General features: G+C 42.2%; 1 protein-coding gene across 2 annotated transcripts in view; it reads left to right on the top strand.

The window, feature by feature from the left end:
- The window catches only part of MOCOS (molybdenum cofactor sulfurase), a 728,537-nt gene that overhangs the window by 647,273 nt on the left and 53,620 nt on the right, over window positions 1-27,644 (top strand). For both annotated transcript variants that reach the window (XM_029589863.1, XM_029589864.1), the window contains one exon: window positions 6,620-6,725. In XM_029589863.1, coding sequence (XP_029445723.1) covers window positions 6,620-6,725 — 106 coding nt within the window. The remainder of the gene's footprint in view (window positions 1-6,619; window positions 6,726-27,644) is intronic.

The raw sequence follows: 27,644 nt of genomic DNA, 5'->3' as shown, positions 1-27,644 counted from the left end.
ACAGGTTATGTCACTCTCTCACGCACCCCTTCACACAGGCTCTGTCTCACACATACACAATCCCTTCACAGAGGCTAGCACCCTCACATACACATGATCCCTTTTTCATACATATGAGCTTCCAATCTCTCACACACATACACATTCCTTCACAATCTCCTCATATAAGTTCCCTCTCTCTGAAACCCATACTCAAGCATCCCTCCACTCTTTTACCTCTCATGCTCTCTCTCCCCCTCTCCCTCTCTCACAGCCCTCTCCCTGAATTGCCAAATTCTGCACAGAATTTGGCAATTCTGTGCAGAAAATGGCAATTCTGCGCAGGGGAGGAAATTCTGCACAAATTCTGTGCTCCGCAGTAGCACAGAATTCCTCCAGGACTAAAATGTTATACTGAATAAAAGACATTCTGTCAATAGTGACTAATATACAAGTTGTTAGATTGGCACTTAGATCTTTTATTATTCATGCAACCAACCTCCTTAGAAGAACTATTTAATAAGGAAACACCCTAGGGGTGGGAACAAACAACTCCAATAGATACCAGTCCTTTGTTCTTTACATTAATAAACACAGTTACTTAAATACACACTAGCAAGGATTCTAAAAACATTTGCTAGATAAAATAGAGAGAGATGACAGCAAGAAATCAGTCTATATTATGGCTAACAAATTTAAATGTAACTTATCTGGTCACAAGCTCAGGTATGTGACCAGAAGGGACAGAGACAGGATGGAGGCGGTCCAGAGAAGAGCGACCAAAAAGGTGGAGGGTCTTCAGCGAATGACTTCCGAGGAGAAATTGAAGAATCTAAATATGTAGACTCTGGAGGAAAGGAGGAGCAGAGGTGATATGATACAGACTTTCAGATACTTGAAAGGTTTAAATGATCTAAAGACAATGACAAACCTTTTCCATTGGAAAAAAAATCAGCAGAACCAGGGGTTACGATTTGAAACTCCAGGGAGGAAGACTCAGAATTAATGTCAGGAAGTATTTCTTCACGGAGAGGGTGGTGGATGCCTGGAACGCCCTTCCGGAGGAAGTGGTGAAGACCAAAACTGTGAAGGACTTCAAAGTTGCGTGGGATAAATACTGTGGATCCATAAAGTCTAAAGGATGTGAATTAAGAGAAGAGGCATGGGGGTAACTTGCGGGAATTACGGCTACTACCTGGATATTAATACCCTTATTCAATAAACACACTCACTGTTAATGCAACTCCGGCATTGCTCTATGCTTCAACGGCAAGAGGAAATGTGGGAAAAAAGGATTTGCATTCACAAAAAAACCAGGGAGCAGCTTGCTTGTTGCGGCAGTTACTACTCCAAACCAAATAAGTCTGATACTTCACTTCAATGTATATCCAGCATATCTCTCTGCTTCAACGGCAGAGGGGGAAAGAGGAAAAGAGGATTTATATTCAGGCAACAACCAACAAGGAATGAATTACATAGTCTGGGCAAACAAATAATTATGGGAGTAGCTTGCTTGTTACGGCGGTTACTACCCTGAATCAATTAAGCCGTATACGTCACTGGGAATACTTATCCAGCACAACACACTGCTTCAACGGCAAGGGGAATAAAGAAAAGAGGAATTATATTCAGACAACTAACAAGGACTGAATGGCACAGGCTGGGTAAACAAGTGTGGGAGTAACTTGCTTATTGCAGCAGTTGCTACCCCTGACCAATTGAGCTGGATGTTTCACTTGGATGCAGCTCCAGCGCTGCTCTCTACATCGATGGCAGGGGTGGAGGGAAACTGGAACCAGGGGGTTGCTGATGGGGGCCCAAGACTAACAGATAAGCATGAGGAAAAAAAAATAAAGTGGAAAGCTTGCTGGGCAGACTGGATGGGTCGTTTGGTCTTCTTCTGCCGTCATTTCTATGTTTCTATGAAATTTAATGGGCAGACAGTGCCAGAAAGGTGCTGTTCCAATAGTCCAGTACCAGAGGGATGCTGTCCCAGCAGTCCAGCACCAGAGAGAGATGCTGTTCTGGCTGCCCAGCACCAGTGAACAATGTTACAGCTGCCCAGCATCAGGGAGATGCAGTTCCAGCTGCTCTGCACCAAGGAGTGACTCTTCCAGCAACTGAGCACAAGAGAGATGCTGTTTCAGCCACTCAGCATCAGAGAGATGATGTTCTGGCTTCCCAGTGCCAGAGAGATGCTATTACAGCTGCCCAGTACCAGGGAGATGCAGTTCCAGCTGTCTTGTACTAGGGATACTCTCTTCCAGCAGCTCAGCACCAGAGGGATGCTGGCTCAGCCACACAGTGCCGAGAGACTCTGGCCCAGTTGCCCAGCATGTGAAAGACTCTGGCCCAGTCATCCAGCACCTGAGAGACTCTAGCCTAGCCACCCAGTGCCTGAGATACTCTGGTAAAACATATCTGTGCCATAAAAATTCCAGTCTGGTACATAAGCTCTGGAGAAACCCTGATTCAGTACTATAGTGCCAGAGAGAACCTAATACAGCTACCTAGTGCCAGAGTTACTCTGGTCCAGTTACCCAGCACCAAAGAGAGAACCTGATACAGTTACCCAGTGCCAGAGAGACTTTATTACAGCTACCCAGCGCCCGAGAGACCCCAAACCACTCCCACAGACAGGTCAGACATTCAGGATTCAGAAACCCAGCAATAAATAGATTACTGTGGGCTCTGGCAGAATAAGGCCTGTAAAGAAGAGACACATTACCCTTACATAATACCTTTTCTGCATTGGATAATGAAGAAGTTCCAGTAATAAGAAATTAAAGGAATATAGTTACCCAGAAACCCTGAAACATTAATAAATGACATAAGCAGAAACTTCTACTCCTAGGAGACTCAGTCATCTGGGAAAACAATTTGGGAAAACAGGATCCTCAGCCAGTAGATCTACCAACCAGATAGTCAGTGCAATCGCAGAAGAAATTAGAAACTCCAATATCAATGTTATCATTCATCTGGGAGACCAGTCATGACCTTGCTAGAAATGCTATCCTTGAAGTACTGGAAAATTTCCTAAATCTAAGGAACAGGATTAGACACTTGCAAAGACTATTGCCTTTTCTGAAGTACTACCTGTTCATGGAAAGGGAAATGAAAGGCTATGCCATATAGATAATTTAAATATCTGGCTCAAAACCTGGTGTAAGGAAAGTGGTTTTGGATACAATGGAGGTTGGCGCCGTGTATGGATCAATAAAAGGTTATATGGTAAGTAACTGTTACCCATTCCAAACACCATTGAAGAAACAATGAAACTAGCCAATATGTACGCTGGCGCGCGTAGATTTACGTCTGCTTTTAGCAGGCGTAAATCATGAAACAAAAGTAAGGGGGGTTTAGATAGGGCCGGGGGTTGGGATAGGTAGGGGAAGGGAGGGGAAGGTGGGGGGAGGGCGAGGGAACAGGCAGCGTGCGCTGGGCTCAGTGCGCGCAGGTTGCACAAATGTGCACCCGCTTGCGCGCACCGACCCCGGATTTTATAAGATACGCGCGTATCTTATAAAATCCAGCGTACTTTTGTTCATGCCTGGTGCGTGAACAAATGTACGCGATCGCGCAAATTTAGAAAATCTACCCCTAAGTGGGCAGATTTTATTGATGGTACTTCCAACATGCATTTATCCATTGATCTTGTCTTGTTGGTTTGTAAATTCTGAGCAATGAACAGAGCCATATTGAATTTGTATTATATAAAAGGTTGTGTATAAAGTTAAGTATTTTATATGTGATACGGTAAGATATATGTAACCAGTGTAGATGTTGTAGAACCGGGGTGATATGCTCTCTGAGTGGTATATTGTAGAGTAAACAAGCGGTAGCATTTTGGACTAACTGTAATGGGTGTATAGTAGATTTTGGCAAACCAAGATATAATGCATTACAGTAGTCGAGACTTGTTAAAATGAGAGATTGTGTCACTGAACGAAAATCAGAAGGTAGTAAAAGTGGTTTTAATTTTCTAAGTAAATGAAGCTTAAAAAATGATTTTTTTGCAACAGCTGATATGTTGTTAGTCATAGACAGTCTGGCGTCAATGATAGTGCCCAAGTTTTTTGCTTGATGTTTTATTTCAATTTCTTGTCCATCAAATGTAAAGGTGACCGGTGGTTGAAATTTTGAATCAGGCACAACAGATAGGAATAACAATTCAGATTTTGCTGTTTAATTTTAATCTATTGTGTGTCAACCAGGTTTTTATTGTCATTAAGTATAAATGAAGCAGCGAGAAAGTTTTTTTCCAGCTATCAATGAATGGAACAATAAATTGAATGTCATCAGCATATATTTTAAAAGACAAATTTAAACCTGTTAAAGGATGACACAGTGGAATTAGATATATATTAAATAACAATGGTGACAATGTCGATCTTTGTGGGACCCCAGATTTAGCAGCATACCATTCAGATTTAGAGTTACTAATGATAATTCTTTGAAATCGACCTGTAATAAAAGAACTGAACCATTTTTTACTGTACCATTTATCCCTATTTGTTCTAGGCTGAGCAATAAAATATCATGATTCAAAGTGTCAAATGCTGCCGAAATATCTAAAAACACCATAAGATAGTCCGTATTTGAGTCAAAGCCTCTTGTTATAGTGTCAAATGAAGAGAGATCAGTAAGGATTCAGTACTATGACCCTTTTGAAAACCATGTTGGTTTGCATGAAGTAAATTATTGTCTTCTATATACTCTGAAAGTTGATGAAAAACAACAGATTTGATGATTTTTGACAATGAAGGCAATGAAGCAATTGGTCTATAATTGGATATATTTAATTGATCTTGGTTTTTATCCTTCAAAATTGGCAAAATGGAGGTTTTTTTCAGTTTTTCTGGAAAGACTCCTTGAATTAAAGATGCATTAACGATATTTACAATTGATTCTGCTATAGTTTCCTTAATGTTTTTTAACAAATATCCAGGACAGGAGTTAAAAGAGTTATTAGATGGTTTGGAGTTCGTAATTATTTTAATTATGATGTTAATGTCTATTTCACTAAAATCAGTAAAAGAACTAATGGTAGGGGGTAACGTTGATACAGGAATTGGAAGCAATGAAAATTCTGCTGATATTGTCACCCCCAAGCATACAGGAAGTGAAAAGAGAAAATAACAAAATCAATAAGTTCAAAAAAAACAGAAAAGGTGACAAGGAAGAGCAGCTGGAAAGCAATGACAATAAATGCTCATAGTCTGAACACTAAAATCCCAGCCCTGCAGGACCTAATGATGAAGGCAGACTTGGACATTGTTGCTATTATGGAAACATGGTTCACTGAGTCTCATGATTGATATACGGCTATTCTGTGCTATAACTTTTTAAGGTAGGACAGAGAGAACAAAAAAGGGGAAGGAGTAGCGCTTTATGTCATACACAATATCCAAGCAACAGAATTGAAAAGGACGTGAGATGGAGAAGTATAATGAATCATCCTAAAAAAAAGAAGATGGTGCTTCCATTTTTACTGGTGTGATCTATGGGCCTTCAACTCAAACAGAAGAACTGGACAGAGATCTGATAGAGGACATCCAAAAAGTGGGAAAGAAGGGAGATGTGTTGCTCATTGAAGATTTTAATCTGCCAGATGTGGATTGGAGCATCCTTCTGTGGAATCTACAAAAAGTAGAGAGATAGTGGATGCCCTTCAAGGAGCTGTGCTCAACAAATGAAAATAGAACCCATGAAGGAGGGTGTAACATTTGATCTAGTGCTTGCCAATGGGGATAATGTCTCTAATGTTCGGGTAAGGGGTTCATCTGAGCACCAGTGATCATCTGACGGTATAGTTTGATATTGTGATTACCTAGGTGAATTGTCCTGTTTATTGTTTTTCATCTGTTTACCTTTAACTTCTGTGCGTTTGTATTGTTTGTCTGTCCCTTTGTATAGAGGAGTGGTGAGGCATGGGGTAGTGGTGGGGTGGTGAGGAGAGGAATAGTGGCTTTTGAGCAACTATCAGCATGCCTTCTAAAGATTTTGAGACAATGACTAGGGATGGAGACAGAATTAATGAGACCCTTTCATCTAGCTCCTCACAGTCCAGATAAAAGCTCATATGCTATGGAATCCTGGAATTACTTTTAGCTGAGCATTGTTACCAGCATGCATACTTTTCCATAGAAATGAGGGAGCTGTTTTCAAAGTGGTAGCCCATTTTATCCCCAAAGGATCCCTTTCAAAATTGATCCCTTTATTTGTAATGCTAACTCTAAAAGGGAAATGTATTTTCCAGAACTGCTGCTTTTAACAAGATACCATAGTCCCAGGAAATGTTGTTGTACAGTTTCCTAGAATGTAACTTACTGTGAAATTCTTAATCAAAGTCGGGATCTTGACTCTGCCCATTGTTGCATTGTAATGAAAGGGAAGGGAAAGGATTCAGATTCCCCATGCAACTGTCCTCTACTTGATGTTAACCATTAGCATAAGCACTTGTCAGCTGAGGAGGCTGATGCAGATATCGAAAGATAAGGAGAAAACTTTACCAGGACTCTCTTGTGACCATCCTTGTTGCTCACTGCTAGCTTATGACCGTCTAATTAAAAGATGGGAAAAAGCAAATAATGAAGGTCTTTCTCCAGACAGTAATTGAACTCTCTTTGATTGCCTTCAGCTCAGTCAGGTGTCAACACTGCCTCACTTTCTCTGGTGAATGAAGCTCAGTATCTCCTGATAAATACAGCAAGTATTCTGCACCTTAGACAGCAGACAAACCTAAGGTAAGGAAAAGAGTTGCTTCCTCTTAAATGGCACTCATGAGGGCAGTTTTAAACTAGCTGCTTTGTGCATTGGTTTACTGTATTAAACACTACTGATATATTTGCATTTATCTGAAAATGCAAAGTGGCAGTTTCACTTCTTGGTCAGTAAACCAGAGCTGAGTGCTAGTAAAACACTACCAGTAATGCCTTCTTTATTAACCCACTAGGGTACTTAAAGATCATACACCACATGTTGACTGGTTTTCTGAACTAGGTTATCCTAGTCTTTGCATGTGATGTGCTTTACCTCATTAAATGCCAAACCCCCACTTGTTAAAATTTGATTTCAGCCTTGGAAGTTAATTTCCTCTGCAAAGAAAATAGTGTTTCTTCAATTCAGTCTGTGAAAACAAGACTCACTAAAAGACCGCCAAACCATATGTAACCCCTGGCTAAAATCCCTTTCCAGGGCCCCAAAGACCAAACCTCAATTAAAGATTTAAGTTGCTAAATTCCTCTCCTGATGTTAATCCAATCTGAAGTCCAAGATTCCCAGTTGGGAAGAGGGGAAGGAGAAATTACTTATTGGGCCCTGAGTGCTGTTCAAGTCTTAATCAAGCATTAAAGTCTCTTGTATATAGCACTAACAATCACACTGGAGGCATTTAATGGGCTCCAAATTATGTTTTATTGATTGAAGAAGGAAATTGATGAAAAGATTCTTTTACAGGTTGTTGTTCACTACAGTCCACTGTATAGCTTCAGAATTTGTGATCTTGTGCGTCCAGTCAATTTATTCTATTGTTAATCAATTAATTATTTTATTCCATCTCCCTTTCAATCACTGGGGTAGTTTTTAAGTTTTCTCCCAATAGTTGGTGGATAGGATATTGACCCAGTTTAGATGCGTTAGTGTAAAGTCCCACTTCTCATAGCTTTAGTCCATCAGTTCCATATTCTCCCCACTCCCTAGTTTGTACCTGGATGGTACCTCCATGCTCCTTTCCTCTCTAGTTATCTCAATAAGATGGTCAGGGGTACACCAGGCAGGTGCTATTGATCTTCTTCCAAATTCTCTTACTTCTTCTCTCTAGAAATGAATAGGAACTCATTTCTCCACAAGGGCACTGATGTTTCCTTGGTTCTCTCTCTAAGAGACACTGCATCCTGATGATGGTAAGGAAACTGAGTCCCTGGGCCCTAGGATACTCAGGCAAATAATAAAAGAAAGTTCTTAAGAAAAGGGGCAGCCAAACCCAAAGGAAGGAAAAGTAGAAAACCTTCCTCTTCCAACAAAGATTTTCCAGAAGGCATTGGTTATCCAGGTAAAGGTACCCTTTCCTCTTTATTCTACCCAGGTCTCATTCCTAGAGACCCAAGAGTCCTTTTTGAAGGAAAAATAACCAAAACAGGAGCAGCAAAGGGACATGTTACCCCTAGAAGGACTAATCATAAGATGGTGGCAGGGGTTCATATACTCTGACAGTTTAACCATCTCAAATACCCACATGGAAGAGCAACACCCATAATAATGCTATTTCTGTTCACCATAGATGAATAGGACATTCCTCTTTAGTTGAAAATCTTTAGGGTCTCTACACATAAAGGACGGGATTTTCAAAAGGTCACGCGCGTAAATCTACCAGGTTTACGCGCACCGGGCCTATTTTCAAAAGGCCCGGTGACACGCGTAAAACTCAGGGACACATGTCCCAGGGCTTTACTAAACGGGCGGGAAGGGGGCGTGGGTGGGGCGGGCGGTCCAGGGGTGGAGTCAGATGCTCCGGGCACAGCGGCCATTTGTTGCTGTGCTCGGGATCGCCCGCCGGCCAATTGCCGGCGCACACAAAAGGTAAATTAAAAATTTTGGGGGAGTTAGAGTAGGGCTAGGGGGAGGAAAGGTTAGGAGAAGGGGTGAGAAGGTCAGGTTAGGGGGAAGGGAAGTTCCCTTCCAGGCCGCTCCGATTTTGGAACAGCCTGGGAGGGAACGGGGGAAGGCAGTGTGGCTCGGCGCACTCAAGCTGTACAATTGTGCACACCCTTGCGTGCCGACCCCTGATTTTATAACTTGTGTGCGCCTGCGTGCACAATTCATAAAATCAGGTGTACATGTGCACGCACCATTTTAAAATCTACCCCAAAGAGCGTATGTTCAAAACGATTCTTCATAGGTAAACCAGTGTTTATCTATGGAGAAGGTTCCTTTGAAGATTACCCCCCTCCCTTCCTATGGAAAAAAGGAAAGGTACAAGGGGCATGGCCAGGGTGAGGCTGGGGCTGGACTGGCAAGGCATCTGCTGGGAGTTGATTTTTAACTACCTGTGACACTTCCTGGTGAGGGGTTTCCACTTGCAACTAATGCAAGTAATTCCTTACCCATAGGTCCCATCAGGGCAGTGATGGTTCAAGGGAAACTCTGCAGACAGTTTCCCTTTAAATATCAGTTTGCAGACCCACACTCTCAAAATTGTCCTCAAAAGGCATCCAAGGGAACAGCAGAAACAACTGTGATTTACAGAGAGCTATGCTTCTTGGATTGGCATAATATATATTTTCAATAAATACTGGATGCAAAAAAAATGAAATTGCATATAGTAGTGTATTGCATACTATCTCCAAGCCTTATTCAACATACCATTATGAATATTAATAAAGAAACAGCTTAAGCAAAAGTGCCAGTGTTATTGCTATAGTAATATTTGAATAGTCACATAAGAACATAAGAACATGCCATACTGGGTCAGACCAAGGGTTCATCAAGCCCAGCATCCTGTTTCCAACAGTGGCCAATCCAGGCCATAAGAACCTGGCAAGTTCCCAAAAACTAAGTCTATTCCACGTTACTGTTGCTAGAAATAGCAGTGGCTATTTTCTAAGTCAATCCTTTTTTAAACACAGCTACACTAACTGCACTAACCACATCCTCCGGCAACAAATTCCAGATTTTAATTGTGCGTTGAGTGAAAAAGAACTTTCTCCGATTAGTTTTAAATGTGCCACATGCTAACTTCATGGAGTGCCCCCTAGTCTTTCTATTATCTGAAAGAGTAAATAACCGATTCACATTAACCTGTTCTAGGCCTCTCATGAGTTTAAAACCACCCCTATCATATCCCCCCCTCAGCCGTCTCTTCTCCAGCTGAAAAGTCCTAACCTCTAGTCTTTCCTCATAGGGGAGCTGTTCCATTCCCCTTATCATTTTGGTCACCCTTCTCTGTACCTTCTCCATCGCAACTATATCTTTTTTGAGATGCGGCGACCAGAATTGTACACAGTATTCAAGGTGCGGTCTCACCATGGAGTGATACAGAGGCATTATGACATTTTCCATTTTATTCACCATTCCCTTTCTAATAATTCCCAACATTCTGTTTGCTTTTTTGACTGCCGCAGCATACTGAACCGACAATTTCAATGTGTTATCCACTATGATGCCTGTAGTTTTTCCTGGGTGGTTCTTCCTAATATGGAACCCAACATCGTGTAACTACAGCTAGGGTTATTTTTCCCTATATGCAACCCATTGCACTTGTTCACATTAAATTTCATCTGCCATTTGGATGCCCAATCCTCCAGTCTTGCAAGGTCCTCCTGTAATGTATCACAATCCGCTTGTGATTTAACTACCCTGAATAATTTTGTATCATCCACAAATCTGATAACCTCATTCGTTGTATTTCTTTCCAGATCATTTATAAATATATTGAAAAGCACTCCCTCACAGGCTTTCTGCTTTGGATATATTTTTAAAGGTTTTTTTGTGAGTTTTTGTCTCTATGGCCTCTATGGTCAACTTCTTTTCAAATTCTCTCTTTTAAGCCTGTCTCATCAATGTCTTACATTTAACTTGCCAACGCTTATGCATTATCCTATTTTCTTCTGTTGGATCCTTCTTCCAATTTTTGAATGAAGATCTTTTGGCTAAAATAGCTTCTTTCACCTTCCCTTTTAACCATGCCGGTAATTGTTTTGCCTTCTTTCCACCTTTCTTAATGTGTGGAATACATCTGGACTGTGCTTCTAGGATGGTATTTTTTTAACAATGACCACGCCTCTTGCACACCTTTTACTTTTGTAGCTGTTCCTTTCAGTTTTTTCCTAACTATTTTTCTCATTTTCTCAGTTTCCCTTTTGAAAGTTTAGCACGAGAGCCATGGATTTGCTTACTGTCCCCCTTCCAGTCATTTATTCAAATTGATCATATTATAATCACTATTGCCAAGCGGTCCCACCACAGTTACCTCTCTCACCAAATCCTGTGCTCCACTTAGATCTAAAATTGTTCCCTCTCTTGTCTTTTCCTGAACCTTGCTCCATAAAGCTGTAATTTATTCTATCCAGGAACTTTATCTCTCTAGCATGTCCCGATGATACACTTATCCAGTCAATATTGGGGTAATTGAAATCTCCCATTATTACCGCACTACCAATTTGGTTAGCTTCCCTAATTTCTCTTAGCATTTCACTGTCCGATATTCTGTACTGGGTCAGACCAAGGATCCATCAATCCCAGTATCCTGTCACCAACAGTGACCAATCGAAGTCATACATACCTGGCAAGTACCCAAACATTAAATAGATTCCATGCTACTAATGCCACATGTAATGTGGTTTGAGAGATGAGTAATCTAAAAGAGGGTTGCAGAGTGCCTTTGTCATTTCAAATACATTTAATGAAGGGCATCTGTAACGAACTGTTTACTGAGCTTCAAGAGTTTGCAAAAAATGCAAGTTGCATAAACAGTTTGCTCTTAAAAGACCATAAATTTGATCAATAATTTCATATACTTGAGAAACATTTCAAAATGAATGCCAACAGCCTGGCACAGTAGACAAAGCATCTCCATCTGAAGAAAGAGGTTTTGTTTTTTTTTAACTCAGAGAGCTTCTAAGAACATGCCCTTTTTTACCAACTACTAGAGAGGAACTAGAGAGCTTCTTGCACATGCTTAGAGTTTACAGTGGGAGGACTTCAGTGTAATTTGTTTCAGATATCTGTTACAGGCTATTTAGAAAGATGCTTCACACTGTGATTTGTCTTCTATGTAGTTTCCTTGCCAACTTGTCCTGCCTTGGCTCTGACAAGATTCTGATAAAGTGGTGAGGTCACACAGGCAAGAGCTTGTTGCTATAGTTACCAGGATTATTTTTCTCATCAGTACACAGCCATATACTTCAATGGGCCATAGAAATGAATGGGAATCATAGACAATTATTGTTTGTTTCATTTGTGGGACTCCTCCATTCAGTTGGAGAGCCACAAATAAAACAAATATGGATACTTTATCATGTTTTACCCATTTGTTTCAAATACATATCTCTATTCTCCCCATGTATCAGGTAATCAGAAGCAGTGTATATTTGTAGAATGTATTCCTGTATTTTCTGACAATGGCAGTTCTAGAACTCATTCATCTACACTTTCATATGGAGAACAGAATTCAAAATATTTAATCAGTATGCCATGGAGGGAGAGGTTCTGCTGTGAAAACTGCTGACACGCTGATATCCATCCAATTGCTAGGACAAGAATAGGCAACTCTAATCCTTGAGTGCTGCAAACAGGTCTAATTTTAATGATATCTATAATGAATACGCATGGGATATATTTGCATACATTGGAGGCAGTGCATGCAAATCTCTCTCATGCATATTCATTGTGGTTATCCTAAAAATCAGACCCATTAGTGGCCCTTGAGGACTCGAGTTTCCTACTCCTGCTCTAGGAAAAAAAGCTCATATAATGGCTCTGTAATAAACTGTGAATTTAGCCCATGCATTGGCAGTAAAATCACTTGAAGTACTGAAGCGTTCCACAGCACAAGGCTAGTTGACTGTGCCAGTGGATAGCTGCTATTAGTTGAGCTCTAGCCCAGTGGCATGGTCAGTGATACATGATGAATGAAAACCTGTGATGCAGAAGTGATGTCAAGGGGAAGGGGAAAAAAGGATTTTACATCAAATCAGAAGGACAGCCTTTAGACACCATTATTCTGAAAGCCACATCACCATAGAGCCATGTGTTTGACAAAGCATTGTTGGTCTGAAAAATTCAAGCACGCTATCTCCTATATCTGAAAGAAAAGTCCAGGGAGGTCTTGAAACATGCGCTGCAGCTGGCACATCTTTCTTACAGCCCTTTATAAGGTATCACAACCTACAAAGAAACCAAAGTTCAAGCAGATTCTGGGATTTGATTTTTTTAGAAAGTGTGTTCCATTCCTGCCCAATGTTACTCACAAGTTCAGCCTCACTCGTATTGCTAAAAAATGTTCTCCATTGTGCCTGTTGGAATTCATGCACACACATATTCATGTTTGTCTTATCAAGCAATTGTTGCATACTGACATGTGATACTTTGCACAATCCTGTTTGCAAATGGAGCATTCAGTGACCTCCACGTAAGCTCATTTATCACTGCAGTACTAGTCGCTGGGATACATTTTTGGACATGACTTCACTAATTTTTCAATTCAGTTTGTTCTCAGACTTATACTAGCAACAAGATATCAGAGCTGCAAGGCCCAAGGGCATCAGGAATAATCCTGATTGAGGATGCAAGACTATACGAGAATGAATGTCTAAAGAGATCTGTTCAAGCAGAAGTATAACATCCATTACAAGTCTCCCTTTCTCTTGCTCTCTGTCTGACATATAGTTGTGCTCATGGGGAAACCTATATTACAACAAATTGAAAATACTTTTTGAAAAGAATCTAATTGATTTGCTGAACTTGGAATTGGCACAGACTACTTGGCAATACTGTATTTCAAGATTTAGATTTAGCTCAGTAGGAAAGGATCACTTTATCTGGAATAGTTCTTGGAAATGTATATTGTTATTACATTTTTCTTTTAGATAATTTCAGTACAGGATTTCACATCTGAAGCTTAGAAATATGTATTTACATTTTGTTTTCTCTGGAAGCACTGGCAGTATTATTGCCAGAGTCCCTTTTTGCCTGCAGCAGATTTTTCAAGGTTCTGCTACAGTTATGTTGCAAATTTGCATTGTTTGGCATACATTTGCAATTTAAATAATGCATTTTTTTTACTTTATAAAAATACAGTTTTTCTGACATTTCTGTGTCCAGTTAATGTATTTGAATTTTTTATTAGAGGAAAAGGGTGTTACGGTCGTGGACCCTTGGGCTGGTTGGGACAGGGGATGGTATGCTATGGAAGACCACAGCAAGTGTCCCAGCCGGGAGGTGGCACGGAAGAGACTCAGAAGAGGCTTCACCACTGGAAGTCTGAGGTCCCCACAGGAGGAGCCCGCAGGGACCCGGACCTCTTGGACTTAGGTGAGACCCTATGCAACCAAGGATCCAGGCAGCGGCCAAAGAGATGGGCGAAGGCTAGGCCCAGGTAGCTGAAGAGTCTTCACCCTTGGAAGCCCGCGGTTCCCCCAGGAGGAGCATGTGAGAGCCCAAGCCACTGGGATTTAGGAGAATCCTCTGGGCCAGCAAGTACCGGATACCTGAGGTGAGGAAGAAGCCGAAGTCGGAGTCCAGGAGCAAAGCCGGGTCAGAAGCCAGGAGTCAGAGGTCCAAACCAAAGCCAGGGATGAAGCAGAAGACAGAGTCGTGGACGGAGCTGGATCGGAAGCCAGAGGTCAGAAGTCAATACCAAACCAGGAACAGAAGCTGGAGACAAAGTCGTGGGACGGAGCCGGATCGGAAGCCAGAAGTCAGACGTCGATACCAAAACCAAGGGGGAGAGGCTGAAGACAAGTCAGGAAGCAAGCCGGGTCAGAATCCAGAAGACAGAAGCAATCCAGGGAAACAGCAGCATCCTGAAACTCAGAAACCTGAGGAACCTCGTTGCAAGGCGAGGTCCTGTTGTAGCTGCCGGGTTTAAATAACCCGACAGAATCTGACGTCATCCGGGGAGCTGACCAGTGATTCCCGCACTGGCCCCTTTAAATGTTGAGCCCCCCCATCGCGCGCGCGTGCCAAGGGAGCGGGTCCAGCCGCGGGCCGACGACGGCATCTCCCTCTCATGGGGAGCACCGCGGTAGGCCACGAACCAAGCCTGGCCGGCCGTCGAGGGTCTCCCGCAGCAGGACCAGGTTGAGGAAGGTCTTCTGCAGCCAAGCCGGGCCGCGAGGTAGGTGGAGATCCCGGGGCCCAGCCCGGGACTGTAACAAAGGGATCTTAGTGATTGGGGAAGGGGACAGAGGAGGGGAAGGATCTGGGAATGGGGAGAGAGGAGATCTCAGGAGAGGAAAAGAGGATTTAAGAGGAGGGAAATGAAGAAGGAATCTTAGACAGGAGGTGAAAAGGGATAGGGGTATGATGAGGATAGAGGTACAGAGGGAGGACAGGATAGGAGAACCAGGGAGGATAAGGAAAGGTATTGCAAGAAGAGGAAGGGAAACAAAGAGATCAGGGATGGGGAGATAGGAAGAAGGGAATTTTGGAATGGGTGAAAGGGAAGGAGGGAAGATTGAGATGAAGAAAAGGTGAAAAGCGGACAGGATTGGGTGGAGGAAAGGAAGGGGTTGTGGCTTTCTTCCTTATTCACATCATCCCCTTCCACATCCCCAACCCTTCTTTCTCTTATCCACCACCAAAACCCTTTGATCTCTTCATACCCCAGTACCCCCTCACTTACATCCTAAACCCCCTCCAGTCTCCTTATTTAGATTGCACCCATAGTGATCCCCTCATTCACTCTCCACACCTACTTCAGTGTTCCCCATTTCCTCCCTCACTTTCACAATGGCATTTCCTCCCATGTCCTCATTCACCTTCCCCCCTCATTCCCTCCCCATGTCCTTATTCACCTTCTCCCCTCAATCTCTCCCCTTTCCCAATGATCCCCTCGCTTACTCTTCCACCTACCTTTCACCTTCCCTCATTCACTTCCCTCCTCCTGATCACTTCATTCTCCCTTGTTCACTTCCTTTTTTAAAAAAAAAATGTATTTATCCTTTTCAACATTATATCCAATACAGATATTTTGCCAACCCCAGATACATTTAAATCTTTAACAGCCAAAGTAGAAACATTTTCAATAATGTTCTTATCTGTCTTCTAAGGAATCCATGGGGGGAAAAAAAGAAATTAAGCGGTATCTTTACATTTACAGAATTTTTCCATATTATAGTCACCAAATGAAAAGCATGGAATACAACATTACTGCATTTATCACACAACAGGATTTTCTGGAGCCAAGGGTTCCAAAGTTCTTTGCAGCTGCAATGGATCAAAAAATATATATTTTGAATTTTGGTGTCTAATAATATACTTGCTGGGATATCTAAGATTAAAATCAGCTCCTCTGGATAGCACTTCAGTTCGCATTGATAAGAACTTTTTCCGTCTTTCTTGAGTCGGTCGAGATATCCGGATATATCCATACTTTACTACCATGGAACAGCTCTAATCGGTTACGCAAGAATCTTTTCATTATAAATTCTCTGTCTGCTGCAAGTGTGCATGAAACAAAAAGCGTCATTCTTGTCAGAATTTCTTTTTCAGTAGACATTTCTAGTATCTGAATCAGATTCAAATCATTTTTCAGTTCCTGATCTTCTCCCTTTTTTCTCTCTTTAGTTGGCAAGAAATAAATTTTTAACAATACCGGTAAACCTTCTTCAGGTATCTTCAGTATCTTTAACACGTATGTCTTAAACATATCGTATGGAGAGATCTCCCTTACAAAAGGAAAGTTTAAAATTCTTAAATTCAAGAATTGTTTGGTTTTCCAGATTTTCCAATCTCTTTAGGTTCAGGTCTCCGACCCTCAGTATCTGTCTGTATTTTTTCTATTTTTCCAACTCTAATGTCGATTTGTTGAATCTTGTTTTCTTACAGACTCATCTTTTTTTCAACAACTAGAAATTTCTGGTTTGACACAGCCGTTACTTTCGTCAGAGTATTCACTTCCTTTTCCCCATTCTCCCTCATTCACATCCTCCCTAGTATTCACTCTTTGCCCTGATCCCCTCCTTCACTCCCTTTGCCATAATCCCCTCATTCACACTCATTCACTCTCTCCCCCTTCTCACAATCCTATCACTCACTCTCCATGTCAGGATAAGAGTAGGACAGCAGCCTTGCTGTCCTACATTGAAATTGTTGGCTCTGTATGCTGCAGCGGTCAAAAAAGCAAACAAAATGTAAGGAATTATTTGGAAGGGAATAGTAAATAAAAATGAAAATGTCATAATGCCTTTGTATTGCTCCATGGTGAGACCGCACCTTAAGTACGATATGCAATTCTGGTCATCACATCTCAAAAAAGATATAGTTGCACTGGAGAAGGTACAGAGAAGGGCAACCAAAATGATAAAGGAGATGGAACGGCTCCCCTATATGGAAAGGCTAAAGAGGTTAGGACTGTTCAGCTTGGAGAAGAGACAGTTGAGGGGGAATTTGATAGTCTATAAAGTTATGAGAAGTCTAGAACGGGTAAATGTGAATCAGTTATTTACTCTTTCGGATAATGAAAGGATAGGTGCTACTTGCTAGAGGGCTAGCAAGTAGCACATTTAAAACAAATTGTAGAACATTCTTTTTCACTCAATGCACATCTAAGCTCTGGAATTTGTTGCCAGAGGATGTGGTTAGTGCAGTTAGTGTAGCTAGGTTTAAAAAAGGTTTGGATACATTCCTGTAAGAGAAGTCTATTAACTGCTATTAATCAAATTGACTTAGGGAATAGCCATTGTTATTACTGGCACTAGTAACATGATATCTATTTAATGTTTGGGTATTTGACAGGTACTTGTAACCTGGCTTGGTCACTGTTGGAAACAGGATGCCTGGCTTGATGGACCTTTGGTCTGACCCAGTATGGCAGCTTCTTATGTTCATATGACCTTTCCTCCACTGCCAGGATCCGAATGTCATGTTTTGAATCAACACTCAAGCCCTGGCAGCAGAAGGATGTGGCCTGAGGTGCTGCAAGGTCACTGTCCTCCTCCTATTTCCTGACAGGAGGGTGAATGATAGGATCAGGGAGGGGCGGAAGGAAATCAATACGCCATTGTCATCCCACTGACCCAGTGCCACTTCTCATCCAAGGGGGCAGAAGAGAAGCAATGCACTATTGCTGTCCCACTGCCACTTCTATCCTGGGTAGGATCTGACCCCTAATCTTCAGCAGCAATTTAGCCAGGATCAACCAATTCCATGACAGCAATTGAATTTTGCGGCCTTTACTGCAGCCACAGAATCACAGGTACCCGAGGGTCCTGGTTATAGTCTTCAATTCATTATGGACTTGAGGACAGGCAGGTTGACTCCTTTTAGCAAATTTACAGACAATGAATATCCTGCTGAAAAACACTACGCATTCTAAAAGAGCCAGTTTGTGAAGAAGAGTGACCTATCTTATTTGTAAATGCATTTATCTTTTACAGATTTTGTTTGGGCCTGATAGAAAAAATTGCACATTTCAGGGCTATACTTTAGCTTCGCCTCAAACTGGGGGAACTTCTCATTAGCTCGTGATATGTAAAGTACTCAGGTACTACCTTTGTATTCACAGATCTTGTAGGCAATTTTCAAAATGAACTATCCAGGTAGTTTCTCTTTTTGAAAGCAGCCTAAAATGTGTGCGGGTACTAAGTGCCCATGTGCTTTGCAACTGCTATTTCTGAAAACAGCAGAACAAGACAAAACACCACTCGTATGTCTGATGCAATTGTGCTCTGTACTCCCCTGACCTAAAACCTCCCCTGGGAAAACCTCTTTTCAGTCTGGCTAAAAGTATGTTTGTAGTGAAAGCCTACATTTAACCACTCTCAGGTGGCAAAGTTCTTCCATGGGAATCTAATCAAATAACTTTCTTAGTTAACACATCCAAATCCCTTTGAAAATTATCCTTTTTCTTACCTTTAATCATTTTTAACCTATCTCTGCTTTACTTCTCACAATCCTTTACCAAATGTTATCTTTAAAACAGATCTCCCTAATTTGTTATTCTCATAATAATTTGTCTGGCATCTCAAAGTGAGATGCCAGACAAAAAAATGTTTTCTTCATTTACTCTGAAAAGTTGAATCTGAAGAAGACTTTCCCTTTAAATGCAAAATTATTTTTGAGTGTTAGTGAAGGGAAGACTCTACAATCATTGCAAAGTGTTGCAATATGCATTGTTCATAGGCAAGCCATTCTAGAAATTCATGCAGCCCCATCTCCAGGGTACATAAAATGTTGAGAAGTTCTGTTCTACTATGAGGACTGACAATCTCTCTAACTCAGCAATCCTCAACCAGTGTGTTGCAATACACTACTGTGTCACAAAGCACAAGCTGCTGTGTTGCCACCTCTGCGGCCAGAATACCATGGTGCCTGGTTTCCTGCTAATGTGGCTAATCTTCCCTCCCGCTCTTCTGCTACAGTGGAATGCAGAGATCTCCTCCTCCGCCCTGTCAGCATTTTCAAGCCCAGGCAGAACAGTAACAGCAGAGGCAACTGCAGCACTAAGCGGCCATCTAGAAAGTACACAGCGGGGTGGGGGGGGGGGCTGTGCGGGCGGTATGGCTTCCTTATCAGCATGGCCCGGAACAGGAAGTGATGTGGACTAGTGTGGGATCAAGAGAAGAAGCAGTGTGAGCCAAATTTGAAGAGGCACAATATCAGCCACCACGGTCCCAAGAAAGAAAATGAATCCCATCGACCACGGGGCTGAAAGAGGACATGCTAAAGCTTCAAGCTGCTGCTGCTGTTACTTGTGCTTCTGGGAGGAGAGAAACAGCATGTGTGTGTATGTGCCTGTGTGAGTCTGAGCATGTGATTAAAAGAGACAGCCTGTTTGTATGTGTGTCTGTGTGAGATTGAGCATGTGAGATTAAGAGACTCCCTGTGGATGTGTTTGCCTGTGTGAGACTGAGTACATAAGAGTGAAACAGCCTATCTATGTGCCTGTGTGAGACAGCATGTGAGAGTGAGAGACAGCCTGTGTGACTGAGCATGTGAGAGTAAGAGAATGTCTCTGTGTGTGCCTGTGTGAAACTGAGCACATGATCAAAAGCCTCTGTGTGTGTACTTCTGCGAGATTGAGCTTGTGAGTGTAAGTGACTGCCTGTGGGTGTGTTTTCCTGTGTGAGACTGAGCATGTGAGAGTAAGAGAGAGTCTGTGGGTGTGTTTGCCTATCTGAGGCTGAGTATGTAAGTGTGAGACAGCTTGTGTGTGTGTGCCTGTGTGAAATTGAGCACATGAGAGTGAGAGACATCTTGTGTGTGTGTCTATGTGAGACTGAAAATGTGAGAGTAAGAGTCTGCCTGTGTGTATATGTGCCTGTGTGAGAAAGAGCATATGAGTGAGAGACAACCTGTGTGAGACTGAGCATGTGAGAGTGAGAGAGAGCCTGCGAGTATGTTTGCCTGTATGAGGCTGAGCATGAGAAAGTAAGAGCCTGTGAGTGTGTGCCTCTATAAGACTGAGTACATGAAAGACAGAAAGCATCTTTATGTGAGCTTGTGTGAGACTGAGTATATGAGAGAGAGAGACTGTGAATCTAAGCATGTGAAAGTGAGAAACAGCCTGTGTGTGTATATCTGTGTGTGTGTGCATGCATACGCACACGCAAGATTGAGCAAGAACAAGTGAGAGATAGCCTGTGTATTTGTGTGACACTGAGCTTGTGAAAGTGAGGGAGACAGTATGGAGTAGATTTTAAAAGGTGCGCGCATCCATGTACTTGCTCTTCCCGGAGCACGCACATGGACGCGCCGATTTTATAACATGCACACGCCAGCATGCGCATGTTGTAAAATGTCATGGCCGCACGCCAGATTTTATAATCTGCGCTCGCATGTGCGAGCGGCGCACGCACTGGGGCCCAATTTTGTAAGATCATGCGTGGTGAGGCAATCAGGCCTCCTCGAGTTCCCACTCAGTCCACTTTAATTAAGGAGCAGACTGGGAGGGAACTTCCCTAACCCTCTACCCATACTCCCTCCCCCCTCCCTCTTCCCCTCTCCTCTCCTCTCCTCCCCACCCCCTAAACCCTTTCGCCTACTTTTCTTTTTTTTTGTTTAATTGCTTACTGCTCCATTGGAGCAGAAGCAACTTCCACGCGCTGGCCGACTGCCGGCATGTGCTTCACCAGCACAGGAGCAAATGGCCACAGTACCAGCCTCTTCCAGTCCCACCCCTCCCCGCCCCCCAGACTGCCCGGCACATCTGTGCATAACGGGGGTTACGTGAGTGGCCGGGCCCCTTTGAAAATGTGTACAGCAAATGCAAGGCCCAGCCACGCACATAATCCCTGTTTTCTAATCATGTGTTTTAAAATTTGGCCATATGTGCATATAAGAGAGAGAGAGAAGAAAGTTTGAGCAACAAGCCCACTTCTCTCCTCTTGCAAATCCATGACAATTTCAGGGCACTGTGAAATCAAAAGTTCCCAGGTATGAAGAGCAGGGGATTTATTTTTTTATCCTCATTAGCTTTAATTATTAGATGTTTGTGTCTGCCATTTTGAAATGTTTTATTGGTGTTTGGAACATTTTTATGAGTTTTTAATTGTTGGTTTTGCTCTATTCTTCAGCTGATTTGAAATATGAATTTTTTTATTAGTATGATGTTTATTATTATTGATTTTTATATTTTTTTATTTTTTTAATGAGGAATGGTGATCTGTTTTTCCATTGTTGTACTGTTGTGGTTTCCAGTTCAGTTTTTGTCTGTATATTTATATTCATACTGAAGTTTGCTCTTTTTATTCTGTATTTGGGGAGGGTCTGTCTATATTCTGCATGTATGACTGAGGTGAGGTATTCTGCTAGTGTGAGTTTCTGTGTAGGGATCTATAGTAGCTTGGCTTGTTCTATTTCCCTTATATGAAGTGTATTGGTATTTTAGGGCCTGGTGTATTATTAGCACTTCTACCTTTTCATAAGTAGGGTTGTTACTGTTTGCATGCCGGCAGTTAGTGTTGTTTTAGTATGGAGGTTTTACTATACAGTTGTTGTTATAACTATTTTACTTATCACGTTCTGTGTGCTAATCCCACACTGAACACATTACAATAGGCCTAATGCCATTTGGGTTTCAAGTGTCTTTTTTAACTTTTTTGCAGGGTTTTCTGGCTGGCACCACAACAGTGCATGTAAATATAATATACATGTTGTAAGTGATTTTTTTTTTACCTCAGACTGTACTTTTAATGTCTTTTTTCATATAAAATCTATTATAAATGCATAATGTTTAATTGTGCAGGAAGATGTGCAAGGCTGTACGGTTTATAAGGCAGACTTCTTCACCCACTGGGCCCGGTAGGACTCAGCTTTTGTCCTCCATTCCTGCTGGAGCCCAGTGAGAAATGACAATTCTCTTTCTCTTCTGGGTTAGTGATAACTAATTCTATCTTCCCTTGCTGGACCTGAAAGTGACAGCAAAAGAAAAAAGGTTGGTGGCCTCACAGGGAACAGAGAATGTAGCTTGTACAAAAATTAATGTTACTTCTGTCCAGAGAGAATCTTTCTCTTGTGTCATTCTTTTTTTTTTATTAGATTTTTAATCAAACTACAATGACATCATTTCTGCAGAGAAATAAAATGATCACAAGTGTAGACAGATATTGATAACAATATCCAAGCATAGGAAACTAAACAAAAGGTTTACCAAAAAAAAAACCTCTCAGATCTAAAAAAAAAAAAGCCCTCAAAAATATGGGGAAGGAGCAGAAAACAAAGAAGGAAACCATTAGAAAAACAACATTGGTAGAAACAGCAATTAACGTGACATTACTCTGCAATAATATAATTTATAAATGCATTATACCTAATATAATGGAAGACCAGTAGACTGTCTGGAATCCAAAAAAAGAGCGCAGCTGTTCCAGAGTAAAGAAAATATAACAATCTGCTCTAAATTTGACAACACATTTGCAGGGCTCCAAAAGCCCTAACTTCCTGACAGAGGGCCAAGAAGCCTTCTTTCCTGGGTCACCTTAGCTAAATCTGGAAAATCTCTGACTACTTATTTATTTATTTATTTATGTATTTATTTAACAGTTTTCTATACCGACATTAAAATACACATCATATCGGTTTACATTATAACAGCAGGTAGAAAGTACATCGAACGGGGAGATGGGGATGGAGAACCAGCAGGAACAAGAGTTAGAGGGGCTCTAACAGGGAGCCCGAGGCAATAGTTAAAATAGAAAAGGGGGAGGGGGGAGGAGGTGGGAGCTATTTACAAAGGGAGAGTTGGAAGGGTGAAAAATTAGGGGGCTAAAATACAAGGAGGGGTGGAAGGAGGGGGGGCAGATATTTACAGGGATGGAGGGAGAGGGTGGATTGTAGCAAAGCTAGTCCGGAAAGGCTTGGTGGAAAAGCCAGGCTTTTAGCATTTTACGGAATTTATTTGGGCATGACTCCAGGCGGAGGTTTGATGGCAGTGCATTCCATTGGGTTGGGCCTGCAATTGAGAGGGCACGGTCTCTTGTTGAAGTTAGTCTGGCACTCTTAAGGGGTGGGACTTGAAGGGTAAGTTTGTGGTTTGCTCTGGTGGGGCGGGTGGATTGTGTGAGACGGAACGGTTCATTGAGCCAGTTGGAGTTATCTTTGTATATAGCTTTATGTATGATGGTGAGTGATTTGAAGAGTATGCGTGATGGGATGGGAAGCCAATGCAGGTCTTTTAGGATAGGGGTTATGTGGTCTGTTTTTCTAGCGTTGCTAATTATCCTTGCGGTAGCATTTTGGAGGATCTGTAAGGGTTTAATGGTAGAGTAGGGGAGGCCAAGGTATAGCGAGTTGCAGTAGTCTAACTTGGATGACATAGTGGCTTGGATGACGGTTTTGAGGTCATGCGTGTGGAGCAGTGGCTTGAGCTTTTTTATGATGTTGAGTTTATAAAAGCCACCTTTAAGTACAGAGCTAATGTGTTTTTTTAGGTTCAGTAATGGGTCGATTAGGACGCCAAGGTTCCGAACTGCGGATTGTGATGTGAGAGAGAGGGCCATAGGGTCATTGGTGGGAATGGATTTGAGGGTCTGGTGGTTATGGATAAGTATGAGCTCAGTTTTGGAAGAATTGAGGGCACGTTGTAGGGATGTGAGGAGGGAGTTAATGGAGGTGAGGCAGTCCTCCCAGTAGCTTATAGTGGCAGCCAAAGATTCACGTAGTGGGATGATGATCTGAACATCATCAGCATAGATGTAAAATTTGAGGCCGAGTTCAGTGAGGTGATGACAGAGGGGGAGGAGGTAGATGTTGAAGAGGGTAGAGGAGAGGGAGGAACCTTGGGGGACACCCTGGGAGAGGGTGAAGTGTGAGGATTCGTGATTTCCGATTTTAACAGAGAAACATCTGTTTGTCAGGTATGATTTGAACCAGAGGAGGGCTATGCCAGAGATACCTATATCTGCTAGGCGGGAGATGAGTAGATTGTGGCTTATAGTGTCAAAGGCCACAGATATATCAAGAAAGGCAATGAGATAGTTGTGTCCGTGGTCAAGACCGGTGAGGAGGGAGTCAGTGAGTGATAGTAGGAGGGTTTCGGTGTTCAGGTTTTTTCGAAAGCCAAATTGGGAGGAGTGAAGGATGTTGTTATCTTCGAGATAGTCCATCAGTTGTGTGTTTACTACTTTCTCCAAGACTTTTGCAATGAATGGGAGATTCGAGATGGGACGGTAGTTTGATGGGTCTTTGGGGTCAAGTGTAGGTTTCTTGATAAGGGGTTTGACAATAGCATGTTTTAGGGAATCAGGAACGGAGCCGGACGCTAGGGAGCAGTTGATGATATCTGCTAAGGGTTTTGCTATGGTGTTGGGAATGGAGAGTAGGGATTTGGTAGGTATGGTATCGGATGGGTGGGATGCTGGTTTGATTTTTTTGAGGATGGACTCTATTTACTTGACCATGGAAGGAAGCATTCAAATTTTTTAAATAACATTTCATAATATAGCTAATTTCATATTCATTAATGAAAGAAACCAATAAAGTGGCTCTTTCAATAATTTCTTCAGATGAAGATTCTAGAATGGCAGTCAAGTTCTGAAAATCAAATGAAGAATGAGCGGAAACTTCTTGAGTGACAGAAGGATGAAATGGCAATATCTCTGTACAAAATTTCTTAAGTTACTCGAGGCTGTTCACCCACAAAATGAGGACAATTAAGAAATTTTAAATTCAAATGTCTCAGATTATTCTCAATATATTCCACTCTCCTTGACAGATTTTCCTGTTCCTCAATTAAAGCCACATTGTAACTGCTTAACATGAGTTTCCAAGAGTTAACCTTCCCCCAGGAAGTTTGATGCTTTGTAAAAGTATCTTGCATGAGAGCTTCCAGTTTAGAAGAAATTTCAGTTACCTTAATGGAACAAGCAGTAAAAGATAAAGCAACATTTGCCATAAGATCCAGATAGCTTCTAGTGTTACAATCACCAGTTTAGGCAGCAGAAGAAAGGGTTGAGAAGGAAACTCTGCCAGCTCAATGAGGCTGCACTCCCAAATGGTGAAATGGACACCTCTTCAGTAGGGATGTGAATCGTTTTTTGACGATTTAAAATATCGTCCGATATATTTTAAATCGTCAAAAATCGTTAGGGCCACGATACAATACCAATTCCCCCGATTTATCGTTAAAAAATCATAAATCGGGGAAAGGGGGAGGGCAGGAAAACCGGCACACTAAAACCCCCTAAAACCCACCCCCGACCCTTTAAATTAAATCCCCCACCCTCCCGAACCCCCCCCCCCAAATGCCTTAAATTACCTGGGGGTCCAGCGGCGGTCCGGAACGGCAGCGGTCCGGAACGGCCTCCTGCAATTGAATCGTGTTGTCTTCAGCCGGCGCCATTTTTCAAAATGGCGGCGCAAAATGGCGGCGGCCATAGACCAACACGATTCGACTGCAGGAGGTCGTTCCGGACCCCCGCTGGACTTTTGGCAAGTCTTGTGGGGGTCAGGAGGCCCCCCAAGCTGGCCAAAAGTCCCTGGGGGTCCAGCGGGGGTCCGGAAAATGATCTCCTGCCGCGAATCGTTTTCCGTACGGAAAATGGCGCCGGCAGGCGATCGACTGCAGGAGGTCGTTCAGCGGGGGTTGCCGCAGGCAAGACCAGTGCTTCTTTGCCAGGTTCACCCATGGGGTCCTCCACAACCCTTTCGCAAACTGCAGAAACCGCGAGCTCTGTGATGACTCGCTGCCCAGCGAGCAGAGAGGGCTCAGAGGGAAAAACCCTGACTTTCCCTTTCCTCTTTGATGACATAGCAAAAATAAACATTGCAAACAAAGTTCAAACTGGCAGACAGAGCTCACGGAACATTTACGCCGCCATCTTTGCCCCCCCCCCCCCCCCTAATATCTTGTGTCATTCTTAAAAATAAAAGTAATACTGAGGCGCTTTTTTTTATTATTATTTAGCTGTGGATTGTTGTGAGCAGTGTGTCACAGCACTGTCCATCAGGGGTGTCTCAACAGGAAAAAGGTTGAGAAACACTGTACGGGAGACTGGCACTCTAATCTTTGGGGTACTTGAAATGTTGTTATTGTGTGTTTTAATCTTATTATTCAGCAAGGATACTTGTCCTCTTCCAAATTTTATAGTTTGCTGGCTGGAAGAACCGGGAGAGAAAAAATACATTTGGAGGTTGTAGTTTACGCAGTGAATGGAGTGATTCTGATCACTGTAAGAGATTGTTTAGGTCAGCACTGGAGGGGAGCATGGGAGAGGGACAGCAAAGTCCTCTCTTACCAGCTAGACATGGACAGGCTATTTGTACTCTTTCTAATAGGGTCCACTTTACCATCTGCTTGAATCTACCAAATAAATTAGAGCAGTGTTAAGAACATAAGAACATGTCATACTGGATCAGACCAAGGGTCCATCAAGCCCAGCATCCTGTTTCCAACAGTGGCCAATCCAGGCCATAAGAACCTGGCAAGTACCCAAAACTAAGTCTATTCCATGTTACCATTGCTAATGGCAGTGGCTATTCTCTAAGTGAACTTAATAGCAGGTAATGGACTTCTCCTCTAAGAACTTATCCAATCCTTTTTTAAACACAGCTATACTAACTGCACTAACCACATTCTCTGGCAACAAATTCCAGAGTTTAATTGTGCGTTGAGTAAAAAAGACCTTTCTCCGATTAGTTTTAAATGTGCCCCATGCTAACTTCATGGAGTGCCCCCTAGTCTTTCTACTATCCGAAAGAGTAAATAACCGATTCACATTTACCCGTTCTAGACCTCTTGTGATTTTAAACACCTCTATCATATCCCCCCTCAGTCATCTCTTCTCCAAGCTGAAAAGTCCTAACCTCTTTAGTCTTTCCTCATAGGGGAGTTGTTCCATTCCCCTTATCATTTTGGTAGCCCTTCTTTGTACCTTCTCCATCGCAATTATATCTTTTTTGAGATGCGGCGACCAGAATTGTACATAGTATTCAAGGTGCGGTCTCACCATGGAGCGATACAGAGGCATTATGACATTTTCCGTTTTATTCATCATTCCTTTTCTAATAATTCCCAACATTCTGTTTGCTTTTTTGACTGCCGCAGCACACTGTACCGACGATTTCAATGTGTTATCCACTATGACACCTAGATCTCTTTCTTGGATTGTAGCACCTAATATGGAACCCAACATTGTGTAATTATAGCATGGGTTATTTTTCCCTATATGCATCACCTTGCACTTATCCACATTAAATTTCATCTGCCATTTGGATGCCCAATTTTCCAGTCTCACAAGGTCTTCCTGCAATTTATCACAATCTGCTTGTGATTTAACTACTCTGAACAATTTTGTGTCATCTACAAATTTGATTATCTCACTCGTCGTATTTCTTTCCAGATCATTTATAAATATATTGATTATTGGAACCATACTGTTGGGATGCCCTAATTCTAATGCATCATTAGTATCCTTTGAAAATACCCCTCTCCGAACCATGCACTGCTGAGCGACTGTCGGCTTTCCCTTTTGTTCTAGTTTAAAAGCTGCTCTATCTCCTTTTTA

The sequence above is a fragment of the Rhinatrema bivittatum genome, chromosome 2, assembly GCF_901001135.1.
Source record: "Rhinatrema bivittatum chromosome 2, aRhiBiv1.1, whole genome shotgun sequence".
Lineage (NCBI taxonomy): Eukaryota > Metazoa > Chordata > Amphibia > Gymnophiona > Rhinatrematidae > Rhinatrema > Rhinatrema bivittatum.
This window is presented reverse-complemented; position numbering and strand designations above follow the sequence as displayed.